At 41.5% G+C, this 17161-nt stretch overlaps 1 protein-coding gene across 3 annotated transcripts in view; it reads left to right on the top strand.

Moving 5' to 3' along the window:
- Positions 1–17161, top strand: part of arhgap24 (Rho GTPase activating protein 24) — an 89123-nt gene that overhangs the window by 45417 nt on the left and 26545 nt on the right. The window contains exon 1 of one of the 3 annotated variants that reach the window (XM_050053498.1): positions 4272–4778. The exons of 1 other annotated variant lie outside the window; for it this stretch is intronic. In XM_050053498.1, the coding sequence (XP_049909455.1) occupies positions 4757–4778 (22 nt within the window). In that variant the 5' untranslated portion in view covers positions 4272–4756. Of the gene's footprint in view, positions 1–4271; positions 4779–12671; positions 12890–17161 lie in introns of those variants that run through there. One more of the 3 variants, XM_050053497.1, reaches the window with a different exon arrangement.

The following is a 17161-nucleotide window of genomic DNA, read 5'->3' on the forward strand; positions in this document are numbered from 1 at the left end:
CAGATAATGGAGGCAATGGAGGATGATTTTTACATGTTTCTTATTAAATTTTGGAAAACTACTCTGTGTCCCAGAAGGCGAAGTCAGGACGTTGCTCGGCATGTCTTTGCAGAGGCAGGGAAATGCTCACAGTCAACAGGGGAAGTAGTTGGAAGGTGTAAGAAGCAGTTTAAGAAAGAAAACCCAGCAGACACATCCTTTATTCAGGAGAAAAAAGAGGACATGTTGGAGTCTGAGAAAATGTCCTTGGCAGAGGTCTCTGAGATAGTTAGAAAACTCATGAATGTCACGGCAGTGGGCACGGATGAAATCTGTCTGGATAATGTTGGAGTGCCGTGATTGAAAGAAGTCTTCATTGTCACACAGAATTTAGGAAAAGCTCCTCTGTACTGGCAGATGCTGGAAGCAGAACATTTTGGGGATTGGGATGTGCTCAAATAGTTAGCAGACAACTTGAACTCCCTCCCTCTGAAAGCCAGTGACAAGGTGCTGGAAAGGGAACTCTGGCTGACTGTCAAATGGATTTAAAAGTAACAATGTGGACTCCTGTAGGGTTTCAAAGCAGTGACAAAATCGTTTTTATTCTCTCACAGTTTGGCGTTTGCTAATCCTGTCTACATTTGCCTTTGTGGATTAGGAAAAGGTTACTGACCAGGTTTCGATGCAGGAGGTGCTGTGGGAGTTAGAGTTGCCAGAGCTACAGCAGCAAGCTGTTCAGTCTTTTTAAACTCAGAGAGATCTTTCTAATGATCAGATTTGTTAAAGGGGTGACTCTCTGACAAGGATGCCTCCCCTCTGCGTGGGATTTTCAGACTGCTCATTAAGACAGAGGGTCTGGAGAGTGTTGAGTTCAGTGACAGTATGACATCTGCAGTTTGTAGAAAATATTATCCTTTTACGGTTATCATTTACTGAGTATCATGGCTAACATCTCTGAATTGGAAGCAATGGTTGTTAAGAAAAGAGATGGTCTGTCGCATCCAGCTGAGGGAAGAAGGGTCCATTTTGGGGGTTTGCTGATGATGAGTGAGGATAAAATGAAAAAGACTACCTCTCGTTGTCAGTTGAAATGAAATAGAATCATTCAACATTTTGGGAGATATGCTGATTTGCTTTCTTTCCTAGAGTTAGATGAGAAGATTGTTACGGCTAAATATGACAGTGGTATCAATCTTCTCTTCTCTTAGCAAGAGAGACAATTTTTTAAAAATATTCCTTCAAAAAAATAAGCGCCTTATATATGTTTCCCAAGCACCATTCCCCGGGGCTGAAAAATGAGGCCAGCGTTGATGTGCCAAAAACTGCAATTCTTTGAATGACAACTTGAGGCTTGTCCAAAAGCCAGTCATCCCCATAGATCCCCATGTAAAAAAAATGCCCCAGCTTTACAGCAGAAATAAACATGTCTACAGCCTGGCACAAAAAAACCCAGTGCAGTCAGGACCATTTTAGTCAAAGAAAACTTATTTTCATTTGCAGTATTATATTTGGTGGTATGGCTCTGTTCTGGGGCCCCTCTGCCTTTCCTTGAGCCTACGCAGAAAGCCTTTTCCAGGCGCCTATGTGGAAAGCCTAAGGTGGAGAGAGCACACCTCTCTGCCCTTCTACATGCAAACGAGGAAAGTCTGAGGCAGAGAGAGCAAACCTCCCTGCTCTTCCATGTGCCTATATGGAAAGCCTAAAGCAGGGAGAGCAGCAGCAAAGATTCCCTCAGGAACAGAGCAGCATCACTGACAAACAGAAATGACATTGATAAGTCAGACACAACATGAAAAGGAGGAGCTGGGGTGGAGGTGGAGGTGGGTTGCAAAGCGGCTTGCAGAGGAAGCAGCAACAGTTGGCAGGCCGGAGCAGTTTACAGAGGAAGCAGCAACAGTTGGCAGGCCGGAGCAGTTTAAATAGGGTGCCCTGAATGAGATTCGCCAATTGGTTGCATAGAAAGGAACCATGTGATCTATCAGCTGACTCCCTTCCATCAATCAGCTGCTTCATCAGTTGATTGGGCTGTTTGAGATCAGCTGATGTAGCTGGGATGTGAGCTGAGCTTGACATCGTGTCCTGCCTGAACTAACGCTATGCTCAGTTTTTGGTCTCTGTAGCTAATTTCCCTGTTCATGACGACTAACTAACATAACTCACCTATTTATATTTTATTAAGGCCACTTTGAGTGACAGGTGGGTGACAAGTCGCTATCATGGCCATTATGTTGGTTATTGTAACTATGATAACCAACCCCAGATTCACAGAGTACAGGTGTAGCTGTAGCTGTTGCAACTTCAGTGTTTTCAGTTCATGATTTTTGAACTTTTCAACTTAATTGTAAAGTTTTGGTTGCCCCAAAAGTCTTGTTGCAGGAGGGTTGAACTAAGGAGATGAACATTGAGTTTCTCCAGTAGATACATTTTCTTTTAGTGGTTTGAAGCCTGTTTATCACTCGCAAAAATTAACATTAGCATTATCACAGTTAACCATAAGTGTAACTGCACCATGCTAACCAAGCTAGCAGCTAGCATTAGGGTTAGCTCCACCCTCTTGTTCAAAAATCGTCACCCCTGGCTCCAAAAAAACAGGATGGCAATGGCTAAAATGCCAAACTTGCTTCAAAACAGGAGTGAACAAACCAATGAGTGAGATCACAATGGCTAAATAGATTATTTTATACAGTTTCTGGTGTACCCTCACTTCTGCACACAATATGAATGAATAGGATTCGAGGGTTAACAAAACAGTTTGTTTTGAAAGTGAGAGGTTACAACTTTGTGACAGCACATGAATATGATTGATGCTTTTATATGTCGCCAGTATCAGCAGCAGTCTGATCAGTGGTTACTCTCCTCCTTTGTGTCTCCGTAACAACACAATGTGAAGTTCATGTATTTAAGTGATGGGATCAAAGCTCGTGGGAGCTCGCATAATAGCTCAAACTGCACAGTGGATGTTGAAGCCCATTTTTCATAAAGCTATGACTGATCAAGCACTAAATGGGAAAAGGCAGCTGCAATAACAACACAGGAGGGTAACGCGTGGGATGAGTGGACATGCAGTGTTGCCTGATACACTTTTTATATCGTGTAGCAGGCAACAAAGTACTCACAAAGCTGTCAGATAATGAAAAGATGATAAACTAGCAGCTTGTGGTGGTAAATGATTTGTATCTGAGTTGTGAAGGACAACAAATGGTACAAAGGGTATTGAGCCTGAAAATACAACCTTGGATTATTACACACTTTTATTTGACCCATGCGTACATTCTTCAGACAAGGACTCTTGTGTGATGAGCTGCTGAACTGCTTATTGGAAAAAAGTATGTGACAAAAAGCAGTAGACTGGGTAAATTCACGTGTCCAAACAATAAGCTGCATACCTTTTGTATGTGCTGGATGTTTGAAATATCCACCTCATTTTTATCTCTGCTTCTGCAAGAGAATTCCAGGCCTTCTTCTTCCTTTCTAGCATGTTATCATTCCTGTGAGTCTGCGTGAGTGAGATCCTCTGGAGGAAATGCACTGAGGCCTGCAAACAGGCCAAGTCTCAAGCCAAAGAGAGGGACAGGAAGCTCAGGTGCTTGCATAACAGCCTTATTGCGGGGATTGGTATTTGACATGTCACATAGCAATGTCCTCCATTAGCCTCCCACTCTTGCCCCTGTCCGCAACCCCCGCTCCCCCTAATGTATCAGGTTGGCCAGGTCTCGCAGGGGGCGTATTTTGGCCTCCAGTGAAGTTTCTACTGGACTAGAGCATGTTTGTCTGGTGGGGACACTTGACTTGAATGTTCAGACCAGTGGTATGTAAACTGATTTCTGTCTGGATAAATATTTAGATGTCCCCCCACTACTTCGTTTCTTCCCCCCTCTGAGTTGAATCCAACAGGTAGTATCAGTGTTGAGTTTAATCACCCTTCAAGCCCAAGTTCAAAAGGGGCGCTCTTTGATTTGATGTAAACCAATGATGTGTGGTTCGCCTTTAAATCTGGGTGAGATTGAAAAACGATAAGGAGGCTATTAAAGACCTTCCTCCAAGAGGGAGAAACCCCAGTGTCTCAGGGCTTCTTGGCCACCAGTAGCAGCAGCCTCGTCGACCCTGCGCGGCTGTATTTATAGAGCGCTGTGGATGAGTCATTTGGCCGAGTGCCCACTCTTCGTTCACCAGATTTACAGGTCCCCACTTTGGGGAGGGCTGCTTGATTTACGATGCACCCCCTCCCCCTCCACCACCAGCTCCCACCCCACCCCTCTCACTTCCTTCAGAGACGAGCAGACACACCATCTTGCCTTTCGGCTTGCTGTCTCACTCGGTTTCATTCGGCCGCTCTCTCCTATACACTTCTTTCGTGTGTGTGACTTAGAAATATGCTTCCTCTGCTCTTTCAGCTGCTTTGACAGAAGTGTATGCAGAGGAAAGGCTTCCTGAGAGGCAGACAGACTAGCCCTAGCCTGACCTTGTCTAAGTGCTGCTGACTGGTGTGTCACATTGACCTGCTGTTGACTGAACAAAATGAAGTTTTAGGGCAAAAGAGTTATATGAGGTGGAGGAAAGTAAGAAGCAAAGGAAGGAGGAGGGGAAGAGTAGGAAGGACAGCGCTGAGTGTAGTGGAGTGTGTTTTAGCAGGAACAGAAGGAGGTAAATCTCTCTGTGGCACTGAACAAGAACAGATGAAGAAGTGGCACTGGGGGGCTGGCGGTCAGCAGCGACAGCGTGGCTTTTGCTCCCTCAACCTCCAGCTGAGAAGGGGGCACGTCTTCCTCTGCACCCCATGGATCTTAACTCCAACCCAGGTCTGTGTCTTTACATACCAGTAATGAATACTAACATGTTTGCGTCTGGTTTGGAGCGTTTCATCACGATGGCGGTGATATTTTTAGACTTTGCAGTGTTTTTAGTTTCAGGAAGGGGTGGAAGGATTTCTCAGGTAGCTTTACTTGCCTTAAACTTACTCTTTCTTTCCCTCTGTTCTCACTGGGAAAGCATCTTTTCCATATGCTGTCCATTCATCACGTCAGCAGACGGGTGTTTTACAAGCTACAGTTCATAGCTTATGTTTATTGCAGCTGTGATTTCTGATGAGCAGTTTATGATGCTTACATTCCTGATTTTCCTGCCGTTTCAGTGGCACTGCTGCACGTTCCTTTTTACTTGTCCGCTATACAAACATCTGCAAACATGCTCTGTGAATAACTGAGTTATTATTTCTCGCAAAATGTTTCTTTTTATATGCAGTTAGGGCATGCCAATAAATGTATATTATATCAATATTGTGATATGAGTGTAGATCCTTTTAGATTTTGGATGTCATAATATTGCAAGTGTTGTCTTTTCCTGGTTTTACAGGCTGCATTACAGTCAAGTGATGTAATTCTCTAAACTTACCACACTGTTCTTGCTGTTCTATTACGTGCAGTCACCCCTACAACATTGTTGCATTATCAGTATCAAGAACATCATTCTGTTAAAGCTGAACATGTCATTCATTTTAATTTTCAATACATTAGACACACTGCACACTAGAGGCGTTGACTCGAGTCATCACAAATTTGATGACTTTAGACTGCACTTGACGAAACCTTTTCACCTGTTGCTTCATCAGATTCGATTGTCAATAGCAAATCTGATAAAGCAACATGCAAAAAGTGTAGTTTGCTCCTATTTTTGTTTTTTAACATAAGCTGTCAATAAATAAATTAAGTGTCAACCTGAGTATCCTGGTGTGCGCTTGAACCTTGATTTCCTTTTTGGTTTATTTAACACCAGTGACTTGTGCCTTCACTTGAACTTTAGCCTTATGACTTGAAAATACTTGATACCTTCCCCCAACCCAGTTTACTGTGTTGTTAAAATTGCATTAAATTTGATGAAGAGAACATCATAATTTGTTTAAGACTTGAAATTCAAAGTTTAGGACACATAACTTGACTCGTAACTTGTCAGTCTTGACCTGGAACTTGAGTGCAAAGACTTGAGACCCACTTGTGATTTGCAAAACAATGACTTGGTCCCACTTGTGCTTCTTACATTACCAAAAACTGCACGTGACATATAGAAAAAGAGGGTAAAGTTCAGAGCTTTATAAGAGTACACCACCGATCTGGCATTGCACTCACAATGGACAGGTTTTGTCAGGTGCAAAATTGATGCAGCAGATGCAATGCAACTCAACCGCCAACACTTTAGACAGAGATTCAGATGTGTTTTGCTAGTAGCGGCTAATGTAGCCTTGAGCAGCTAGGCTCAAGCAGGAGGAGTGGGCTAAGGGGCAGGCTACAGACGTTTGGTGAGCTAATTTCTTTCTAACTCCACAACCCCTGATTTTTTTTTCCATTTTCAGACTTCACACCCAACTGATACTGACTCAAGTAGCATCCCTCAGGAGCCACAAAAGGCTTTACACAACTTTTTCACAAATGACGTAGTACTCCCCAAGACCTACTTTGATGTGTGAAATTGGCGTGGTTCCCCTTTAACACCCTTCCAATATTCCTATGTCTGATGAATGAGTAAATATAAAAGCAGCAACCCGTATTTTTCCACATTTCCAAGGTAAAGCAAAGAAGATAGAGCATAATGTCAATAATCAAGTGGGTAATGTGATTGCACACTATTTGCTGAAATAAAAGGCAGTCAGCCAAAAAGGTGACACCCACAAACTACATAGACATTTCTCATTAGCTGAGTACAGAGCGCATCTCCAACAGTAAATGCTCCATTTTCTTTCCTGTGCTTTACTGCACTGCACTCCACTGATCATGACTTATGTGTAAATTTCAAAGTTTGTCCCACATTGCGCTCTGTGTAAACTGCAAACTAACACCACTGAAGTGATGTGACAAGGATCTAACCATCTAAGCCATGAGAATGACTTCTATAATAACATACTGTGAGCCTTTAAACCATACATGTAGTTTAAATGCCACCCAGGCGTGGCTGTACTAGATACTTAGCTCTAAAAAATCTTGCCAGAGGAGGGAAAATCATGCGAAGCAAAAATTCTCAAGGCTGGGTCAAATTTCACTTTGCTTGGCTGCTTGAGGCAGATAACAGAACACGCTCCTGAATTCATGGCTCCCAGCCTGCCTGTAAATCCACCCCGGTAAAGACGTTCGATCATGCACAGATCTGAGGTAACAGATGGAAGAAAGAAGAAATACCGTATGTGTTGAATGTTAGAGCAGAAATGAGATTTCAAGAACTGGTGATGGAGGTGCGGAGGGAAAAGAGGAAAGGTGTTTTATAGGTGTGGGATCTTGAGCTCAAAAAACTGCATGAATAAAATACCTGTCTATTGGATGCACTTGGGCGTTTGACAGGCTCATCTGGTACATACTGCACACTGAAAAGAGTTGTTTGGCTCTTTTTCTCACTAGGAAGCACATCACATTTTGCTGGTTGAATCCAACAAATCTCTCTTATTATTTGCCTGTGGGGACAGCAAGTAATACATGACTAGACAGTAAAACTAAATGACTTAAGAGGGTGCACCCAACAATATTAGCCAATTTAGCATAGTTCTGATGAGTTCTGTCTGATAGTCAATGACATTTCAGGGTCAGATGGGGTGATATCGAACAATAGAGTTGATACAATTTGTTGATAAACTACCGGTCGATTGACAGAAAATTATTTAATTCATCATCTGAGTAACTTTTGGGGTGTGGGAAATTGTGATAAGCTTTTTTTTTTCTATTTTAACCAGATGATTAATTGATTAATTTAGCAGAAGATTAAGCAATAATCAATATTATTTAAAGTTGCAGCCTTAATATAGCTTCACTTTTGCTGCTAAGGGCATTAACACACAATACACAGTGATCTCTATGGTTGAGATACAGCAAAAACTTAATCAGTGATGACAGTGATCAGTGATGAACTGTGGTAACTCAGTATCAGCACACCAGTAACTGTAAAGTGAGTGACTGCTTTATTAAAGCTTCATAGCACAGGTCTGAAACAACAGAACTGACTGAACAACATCAGCAACAGTTCAGCAGCGCACACTCACACTCACAAAGAGCCAACTCCACGGTCAGCATTTCTCTGTCTCTCTCAACTTAGATCACCACCAATCTTTTTTCTTTGACCCAGCCTGCCTGCACTCCCCCTCCAACACACCCTGCACTGCAGCCCTCTCCGGCCAACAGTGCTTTGGCCAGCTTTGTCAGAGAAAACAACGAGGATGTGGAGCGGCAACGCAGACAGGATTGCTGCGATGGCCAAAATGAAAACACGCTTATCTTGCCGAAGCTCATGGACGCTGTCCATCGACTGTCTAAATAATTGGGGCGGCAAGGAGTTTTGTGGTGCATGCCTAGCACAGATATGTGCGCAGAAACACGTGTTGAAAATAACTGGCACAGACAGGCACGAGCATTACATGGTGACACAGATGCGTCTGCTCTGAGAACACATTTTCTGCACCTAAAATGGTGTCATTCATAATCCACCTCATCAGTCACTGAGCAGAAATATGAAGCAGTGGGAAAGGCTCATGCAGGGAGATGATTGATGAATGTGTGTTACTGTATCTCTGCTTTCTATCAACAATAATGTTCACCTCTGACAGGCCAATCTCCTGTAGCAATCAAGCAAATGAAAATGTTGATTAATGCTTCATGACACATAACCAGTATGAGCCCACTGTCAAATTGCTTCAGGTGAATGAAAATCATGAGAAGACTCAGCTGTCAAGCTTTTTTTCCTACATTGTTGTTGCATCTCTCTGGTCAAAGGTCTTCACCCGCAGCATATCCAGCTACACTCAAGCTATTTCTGTTTCCTTTTTGATCCTCCTTCATTGCTACTTCACTTTGGTTCTCATGGGGAGAGACAGAATAAGCAGTCACATGATAAACCAGAAGCTGGGTTTCTATAACCCTGTCTGAAAAGTTCAAAGGGCTTCCCCAAAGGCCAGGCTGACTCAACCTACCAATTTTGTGCTGGGGGGAGTGCAGGTGTGCATCGGCCCTGAAGCCCTCATCCGTGCTGAAAGGTGATATTAGAAGGTATTAGTGAGCGGAGCAACAGGTACTTTGTGAAGTCCACTCCTTGTTTCATTCTCTGGCCTGGATAAAGGGAGGTTCAGTCCCTTCACAAAGTGCCAGGATGTTTGTCTGCGTCTATTCCTTCCATTCTTTATCTTAGTAATTAAGATGAAAGCTTTAATATCTGAAACATTTGTAAACACAGCAGCAGATTGAAGCAATTGACGTTATCCTGCAGAAAAAACTTCAATCTCCTAATTATCACAGTGCAATCATTTTAGCAGCGGCATCCTTATCTGCATCTGTGTGTGCGGGTTTATGTGTACATGTTTATGTGTGTGTATGAGGCTTGAAAGCATCCTGTATCTAAATCAAAACAAATTTGGATGCTGGACAAACCTTGTGGGAGATCATTCATCTTGGGTCGCAGAGCAAACACCAAGTATGTCATACAGATTTACAGTCTCACAGCCGTGAATGCATGAAATACACACTCAACCAATTGGTGATCTGTCTTGGTGAGATATGTTTACACAACCGTAAGGATGTCTACATGTTTCACACAGACACACAACATCCCACGTATACTACAGAGAGCTTGGCCGGACATGAAACACAAATTCACTTGGCTAAAGGTGCATTAAAACCTAGTGTCAGGTTGACTTTAGAGAGCTCTCCTGCAGAGCCACTCGAGGTTTTTCCTCTTGGATCTGAATGCACTGCACCTTTCCAGAAGCTTCCTCTGAAGTATCAGACGGCTTGTATCGCTGATGTAATGTTTCAGCCTCTCAGCATTGCGTGCAAGTGTTCAAGTGACAACAGCTGCCAGCCCTCACCAAAACTCAAGGCTCCTAACATTTTAATGGGATATTAATCCCCCCAGTCAGTAGTCACCGAAGCTGTGAGTCGTCTTAATGGTTCACTCGTAAGGATTTAGGTATTTTAACAAACCTCAAAGTGTTGTCGAGCATAGTTTAAAGATGTTTGGAATTAATCTCAGCTTATACTGCAAGTCACCACAGAAATAAATAGGTTGAACAGAATGTTTGTGGTTTCAGTGGCCGAGGGCGTCTATAAATGTCAGTTGTGATTTATACTTGCAATTGTCAGTTTTGGCACTTTAAAACCAAGTCAAATATCTAAAGGGTCATTCCGGGGTTTTATTTATTATTATTATCCTTTACATTTGCTGCACATACTTAACACTTTTACAGCCATTTTCCTCAGCAAAACAACTATATTTTAGGTTGTTTGATTAAAATTTCCTGCCCTGAAGGCTGCCACTGGTTTCCATATCAGTGAAGTACGAACAGCAACCTTAGGAAACTCAAAACTAGCTTGAGATACAGCATATAATCCATCATAGTAAACATCATGTACTGTATTCTCTTCTTGTCAGCATTACGTTAGAAAAAGAAGAAAACAGCATTGTAAGAAAATGTAGTAATTGTAGTGAAATATACAAAAAGGCAGGTGCAGTCCCTCAAACTGCACCAGCCGACACTATACAACTCACTTTTCCATCTGTATCAGCCTCTACTCTTTATAATTATCACGCCGACTTATGTTCCAACACAAGCTCTAGACTTTAAGTCAAGTCTGAGCCGTGTTTCCTTTTCCTAAAGTTGAAATCGATTCCCCTTACATAATGGTATATTTACAGCAGCCTTGGCAGGACACACAGACACAGCTCTTTATTTAGTTGGCATGAAATCAGAATGGAGACACTTGGCTTTTTGACAGCGCTGTGACCTCCCTGAACGGACTGACCCACTGTCTTCATGACAAGTCATTAAAACTCTGTTCACTCTCACTACTCAACAGCATGATATCATGTTTGCCTTTCAGCACTGAAGAATACAGAGAATTTTGAGCTGATGTCTCTATTATTCTGCATTTTTCTGGTGCCGTGATTACCTTCTTCCCTATGGGCGCCTGTAGAGGGACAGTAGAGCCAAACAGTCCTTGTCCCCTTTGACCTCCCCACTCCTATTCACTTTGTTACTCATTCAGCATCAGATGGTAATGGATAGCCGTAGTAAATCTATGGAGTCTGTGTTCTCCACCAGACAATGTCTTTGGGGAGGCTAATGTTGTGGTGTCTGCCTTCAGATTATGTCGATTGACAGGCAAGGACCACCCTGACACCAGGAAGAGAATTAGCCATCGATACCTTACCGGAGGTCAGGAGGAATAGGACACCCATTATAAATACATGGGAAGATACCGCCGCAGAGAGAGAGAGGAGCCAGGAGCAGTATAAGTTGTAATGACAGTTTAGGATATTTGGATATGAAAGAGTAAGACTGGCAGCCCAGTCGCCAGAATAAATGTTGGAATTGTATATTTCTGCCTACTACCTTGACAGGAAACATATCAATGACTTGGTGAAAAACTTCCACATTTGTTGGCTAAAAAGCCAATGGATATAGGACTGACTCACTTAAAAACAACTGGTTTTGTTGTTTGTTGGTTTCAAACAGCAGTCTGCAGCTTGGCAGGCGTTTCACCTAGGTGTCACACCATGCCCTCCACCTCACGATAACAAAGTCAGCCCATGTGCTACATCACTTCAGAAACATTGTTATGATAAGTATGAAACATACAAATGAAATGTATTTGTAGTTTGTAGAAACATACAATGCCAACATTTTCTTCTGGTAACTAGGCTGGCTTTGGTGTTATTTTTGATTTCTTGGCCTTCCGATTTCTGTATATATATTATCAACCAACATAATAAGTTGGGAGATGAATACTATTATCTACAGCTGCAACTAACAGTTATTTTTATTATCAATTAATCTGTCAAAATGTGAAGATAGTAAGTAAGAAGATAGTAAATTTCCAATGATCTAAAAAAAAAAAACTAAAACATTTTTGCTGAAATGATCATTTGATTATCAAAATCATATCATTATCAGCCATCTTAATATACAGGTAATGGCCTAATTTCCTAAATCCTAACATCACGCTTAAATTGTTCATGTTGTTCATTGTTCAATTGTACATTTCTTTTACTTACTTAAGTCTGCACAAATTGTTTGATAGTTAAAATTAATTAATTACATTTGGTGAGACAAAACAAAATATCACAATACTAAAAAATAATAATGTAACTGGGATGAAACATAGTATCCATATGATAATATCAAAGGTGCTGTATCTAACTCTGAAGAAAGATGGTTGATTGTTGAGTCCCATTCTCAGGTTGTCCAATACTGACGCTTAAGTCGGTGGTCCACTCCGACTACCAACACAGAGCGCTAGTATTTGATGACTTAGGAATGAAACTCAACAATCAACTATCTTTCTCCAGATTTACATCCATCACCTCTAATAATATTAGTAATAATGCTGTATATACGCTCTCACTCCCACATGCAAAAAGTTAATATTATGTCATTATAAAGCTGTTGCAGTTTGTGGTTGAAGATGTTAACAAAGCACTGCAGTGTGAATGAGTATCTCATGTTTGCTTATGGGGTCATGCCCTGTGTCAAACCAGTGGCCTTTTTCAACCCAAGCCTTCAGAGAGATCTGCCTATTGTTCCCATTACAGTGCTAAAGAGAAGTATGCGAGGGTGTGTGTGTGTGTGTGTGTGTGTGTGCACTCCCCAACCCCCTCTTCAAACCTCCCCTCCCTCCCCTCCTTCCCTTTCTCTTTCACACCCTCTCAGCTGTGCTCACTCACTCACTCATTCTGAGCCAGGCCAAAAAACTGGCAGAGCAGCTCCTCCGTCAGGAACTCCCGTCCTCAAGTTAACCCAGGCGGACAGGGAACTTTGTAACCCACTGAGGGAGCTTCTTTGCTGGACTGCAAAGACAGGAGTGTGGAGGAGTCATGGAGATGGTTCATCAGGCGATTCATAGTTTACCACAGTATGGATTATGTGACTTGCTGTCCTCACATCAAGGTAACAATAATAAGTGTTTTATTTGACTTTTTTGAGTCTGCTGATAGCTTTCTTTCTCTCCACTGCAATACAATAGATGCATTTCACTGATGTATTTACTACAGACTTGACTGTAGCAACAGCTGCACTTAACAGAGGGATTAGATCATGTGGTGGTGATATCACTCATGAATGAAACAGACTCTGTGAAAGGGCACCGTCATTTGTAAACCAAAGATGAAAAAGGAAATAGCCGTAGTTTTAGTTTCCACTTTTAATCCATGTCATCATTCCGCATGAATGAACAAACATTTTTGCGTTGTCGCTGGGTGACTGACTTCCTGTTCTGCTGGAGGTATTTATGATGTGTGGACTTCTGAGAAGACTATCATTAGACACAATATTGAATCTCAGCTTGCCCCTGCTTGCATGCAAACAAGAAGACTCTCGCACACAAGAGAGAACAGACACTGATGAAGTCATTTAATCTCCCACTGCGCGCAAACACACTCGCACACACACACACACACACACACACACACACAAGCTGGCAGAGTTATGACACATATTTTTGTCATTTGAAGCTAAACAAGGTAGTTACAGTGTCTGCATTGTTTTGTGGGCCAGCAGCAGCTGCTTCCTCCACTTGGCAAGCAGCACAATCAAAGTCTGGAAGAACTTAACATTTTCACAGCAAGTCTCCCACAAATGTTTTCCACTTTTGAGGATTCTGAATATTTTTTAGGTCATTTCTAACTCCTTAACACTCACTCCCTTTTGGGTAATGTCTGCCAAAACTTTATAACAAACTGACCTTTTTTATTGTTTGGCCTTTGCAATGAGGTGAACATAAGATTTATCACATTGTTGGACTGCTAGACTGCTTTAAAGGCAGGGAGACACGTTTTAGTTGCATATTCTGCCTTGTATTGTGGCTAGATCATTTTTACCAACATGGCAATTCTTTTCTTAAATACTTTTTAACCACATGTGAGGAATAGTTTTACATTCTGGAAAACATTTTTTGTAAAGTGTAAAGTCAACAACTTGTAGTTTTATGGAAGTTTACGTGCAATTTCTTTGTCCTATGCTAAGCTAAGCTAAGCTAAGCTAATCGTGTCCTGGCTGTTTTTTCTTCTTTAACACACACATATTTAAGTGTGGTATCAATCTTCTTGTATAACTCACGACAAGAAAGAGAATATGTTTATTTCCACACAGTTTTTTTCAGCAAAAACACAAGAGTCCCATCAATACATACAGTTTTCATGTTCATTTTAAAGATAGAGATAGACTTGGTTGTCCATTACAGAGCTACTGTCCATTGTTTCACATAAAAAACATCACAAAAACAACATGAAAACATCTTTAAACATAAGCGACAATGTACATACATGTAACATTTTATAGTGCTAGCAGTCTGTGGCAATGGTAGTGGATTGTAAAAGATTAATACTGTTATCTGCACTAAATTAAACCATTTATTCTGTGATTCCTCTACATGCTGTATGGATGGATTCAGTGCTGTTGCTGTACAGGCTTACTGACAGAGGTACCCGTCAGAGTGAAGTGTATCAGGGCTCCAGGTATCTTAGAGCAATTACAGCACAGTGGGATCCTTTGTTGTCTCCCACCTGTTTTTAAGCCATTAGTTAAAGACCAGTCTGCAGCTGGGTTTGGCCACTTATTAAGGCCGATGGTCAAAACTGGAATGAACAGTTGTTAGCTGTTTGAACTAGACTTGGATAGTAATTATGACACACACACAGGGCAGCTAAAAATAATTGGAAAAGGCAGAGATAATTCAATGCAGTATAATGCAAGGTTGTTAGTGATATGTTAGGGTTTTCTTTGAGGATATGCAATTAGTCAGAGGTGTGCTATTTATGTTTTATGTAATACAATAAGAGGTTTGTGTTTCATTTTAGCAATGTCTTTCCTTTACTTTGAGGTTGGTTGTAAACACCTGTGGCATGATGCAGCTGGAGTCAGTGTTTCCTCTATATAAATACCATAGGCTATAAACTAATGCCTACCACACACTAGAGGACTGAAAAGACTTAAGTGTGAAACTCTGTCAGATCTGAAGACAGGTTTGTTTTTTGTCACACACAATATGATTTCGCAGAGACTGGTGATATTGCAGGGTCAAGATCTGCAAGACTAAACTATATTTCTTTTGAGATTATTTCCCATCCTGCGCTATATGGGAATACCATATCAAATTCCCTTTAAGAGGTATGACATATTAACAGTTCCTTATACGCCTGCAAAAACTCTAGAAACACAATATAAAAGAGTCGCATGTCGACAGTATTCTTGTCAGTTCACCATCAGTACATTCCGGAAAGACAAACTGTCCTTGCATACAAACTTTACATTTTGGATTTTACCTCCTTAACTTGCTTCGGGCCTCCTTTGGTTGGCTGTGCCATTTTAGTAGGAGACCATAGGAATGAGAGGTGAACGGTTTCAAAAAATTAAGATTTCTCACTAAAATAAGTACAGGTTGTTGGATCAGATACATACCAAATTAACCACAAACCCTTGCTCACTCCACAACTCCACCAGTATCTCCTCCTTTTCCACAGTCCAAGTGAACCGAGACTTCACATTCTTGCACCTCCCTTGAATCCCATTGACGTTTACTGAGTACCTGGTTTGCTGCTTCTTGTTTGGTGCTGGAGAGACCCACCTATTTGTTGTTGACAATGTTCACATCAAGAACTTCAGTATTTGCATGAGCCAGGACTAAAACCTTAGAAAAATATTTAACATGTTTGTTTTTGTCAGAGCATCAAGACAAGAGAAAGACTGACTTAAGGCATCTCGGACTGACTTTTAGGAACACCCTACACCAAATCATCAGATTACCGGAGTGTGCTTGAAAAGTTGTTTGGTGTGAGTTTTTGTATTAGTCGATGCTCCTCTGAAGAGAGTATTGTCAAAAGAATTATAGTTGAAAAGGGAAAGGGTGTGGCATTTTCTCTCAAGGTGTCTCAAGTCTCAAGGTGAATAAGGAATCCTTCTTTAAGACAAGCTGTCCTCTGAAGCACCAGTCTGCACGTCTCTGCAAAGCTGACAATTGTTCACTGCCGAGTTTATAAAAGTTTTTTGGAGCGGTGCGCTGAAGCGTGGCGAATCGGGGGAATTGTGACAGCTGTCACGGTTGTCTCTTTAGGTACAGTCGTGCTATAAGTGAAGATCCTCGACTGTCTCTGGCAGGCAACTCCTGCTGGGATTGGTCTCATTTAAGAAGCAATGATTTAGCGGGGGGTTTTGAGAAAAGTGCCAGTCACAGAGAATCGTGTGCTGGAGAATAATACCTGCAGGCAGCTTCACCACAGCCAGTAAAGAATCTGTCAAAGGGAAGCCTCCAGTCATTTTATTTAGTGAACAGATATGGAGAATTTACCTACAGGTGACAAGATGATGTTTGAGCTAAATGCTTTCATCTTTCTGCAGCTAATGCTTAATTGACCAAAATCTTGACGGCCGTGAAAGTTGTAGACCAGGAATTGAAAAGCTAATATTTGTCCTTCACAGGAATGTGACTTCAGTTTTCTCAGATTATTTGTTTATCTGATGGTGGTTTCATCGTGGAGACAAATCATTGATTGACTTTTATGTGTCTGCTGTCAGGAGACAATGCTCAAAGACTTATCTGGGAATGCTGTGTGTTTGTGATGGAGCTAAACATGAGTCTCCAAACAATTAGCACCTGTGCAGTAAAAGAGTTTTATTGCAGTTGGCTAAAAAAAGGTCCCACAGAAGAAATAAAGCATCATCTTTGCCAACTATGTAAATGGAACACTATTCATTAATGCCTGGAGCCATTTATAGCACCTATGTCATTCACAGACTGATGACTCAATCATTGCAGCTGCTAGACAAGAGTATGCTTTTCCTACTAACCCCTTTGTTTGCTGCAACCTAATCACCAGAATAAATGTTGGTATTGTGCTTTCCTGTAAAACACGGATGTGTAACATTTGTAGCTATAATGCAGTGGATATGCTGTATATTTCTGTACATTTCAGCAAAGCTGTGGCTGAGGTGTGGTTAAGTTAAGGCACAAAAAACACTTTGCTATGGTTAGTAAAAAGACCATGCTTTGGTGACGCAGTCACCGTTGGAAATGCCAAGGATGTCTTGCTATAAATGAACCAGTTTTTGTGGCACAATCGCCACCTGAACTGCCATCAATGTTGCACTAAAAATTAATTTTTCTGTGGCACAAGTCACCAATGTCCAGCCAAATGACACTCTGCAGATTGGCAGCAGTCTCGCCTC

The sequence above is a fragment of the Epinephelus moara genome, chromosome 9, assembly GCF_006386435.1.
Source record: "Epinephelus moara isolate mb chromosome 9, YSFRI_EMoa_1.0, whole genome shotgun sequence".
In the NCBI taxonomy this organism is placed as follows: Eukaryota; Metazoa; Chordata; class Actinopteri; order Perciformes; family Serranidae; genus Epinephelus; species Epinephelus moara.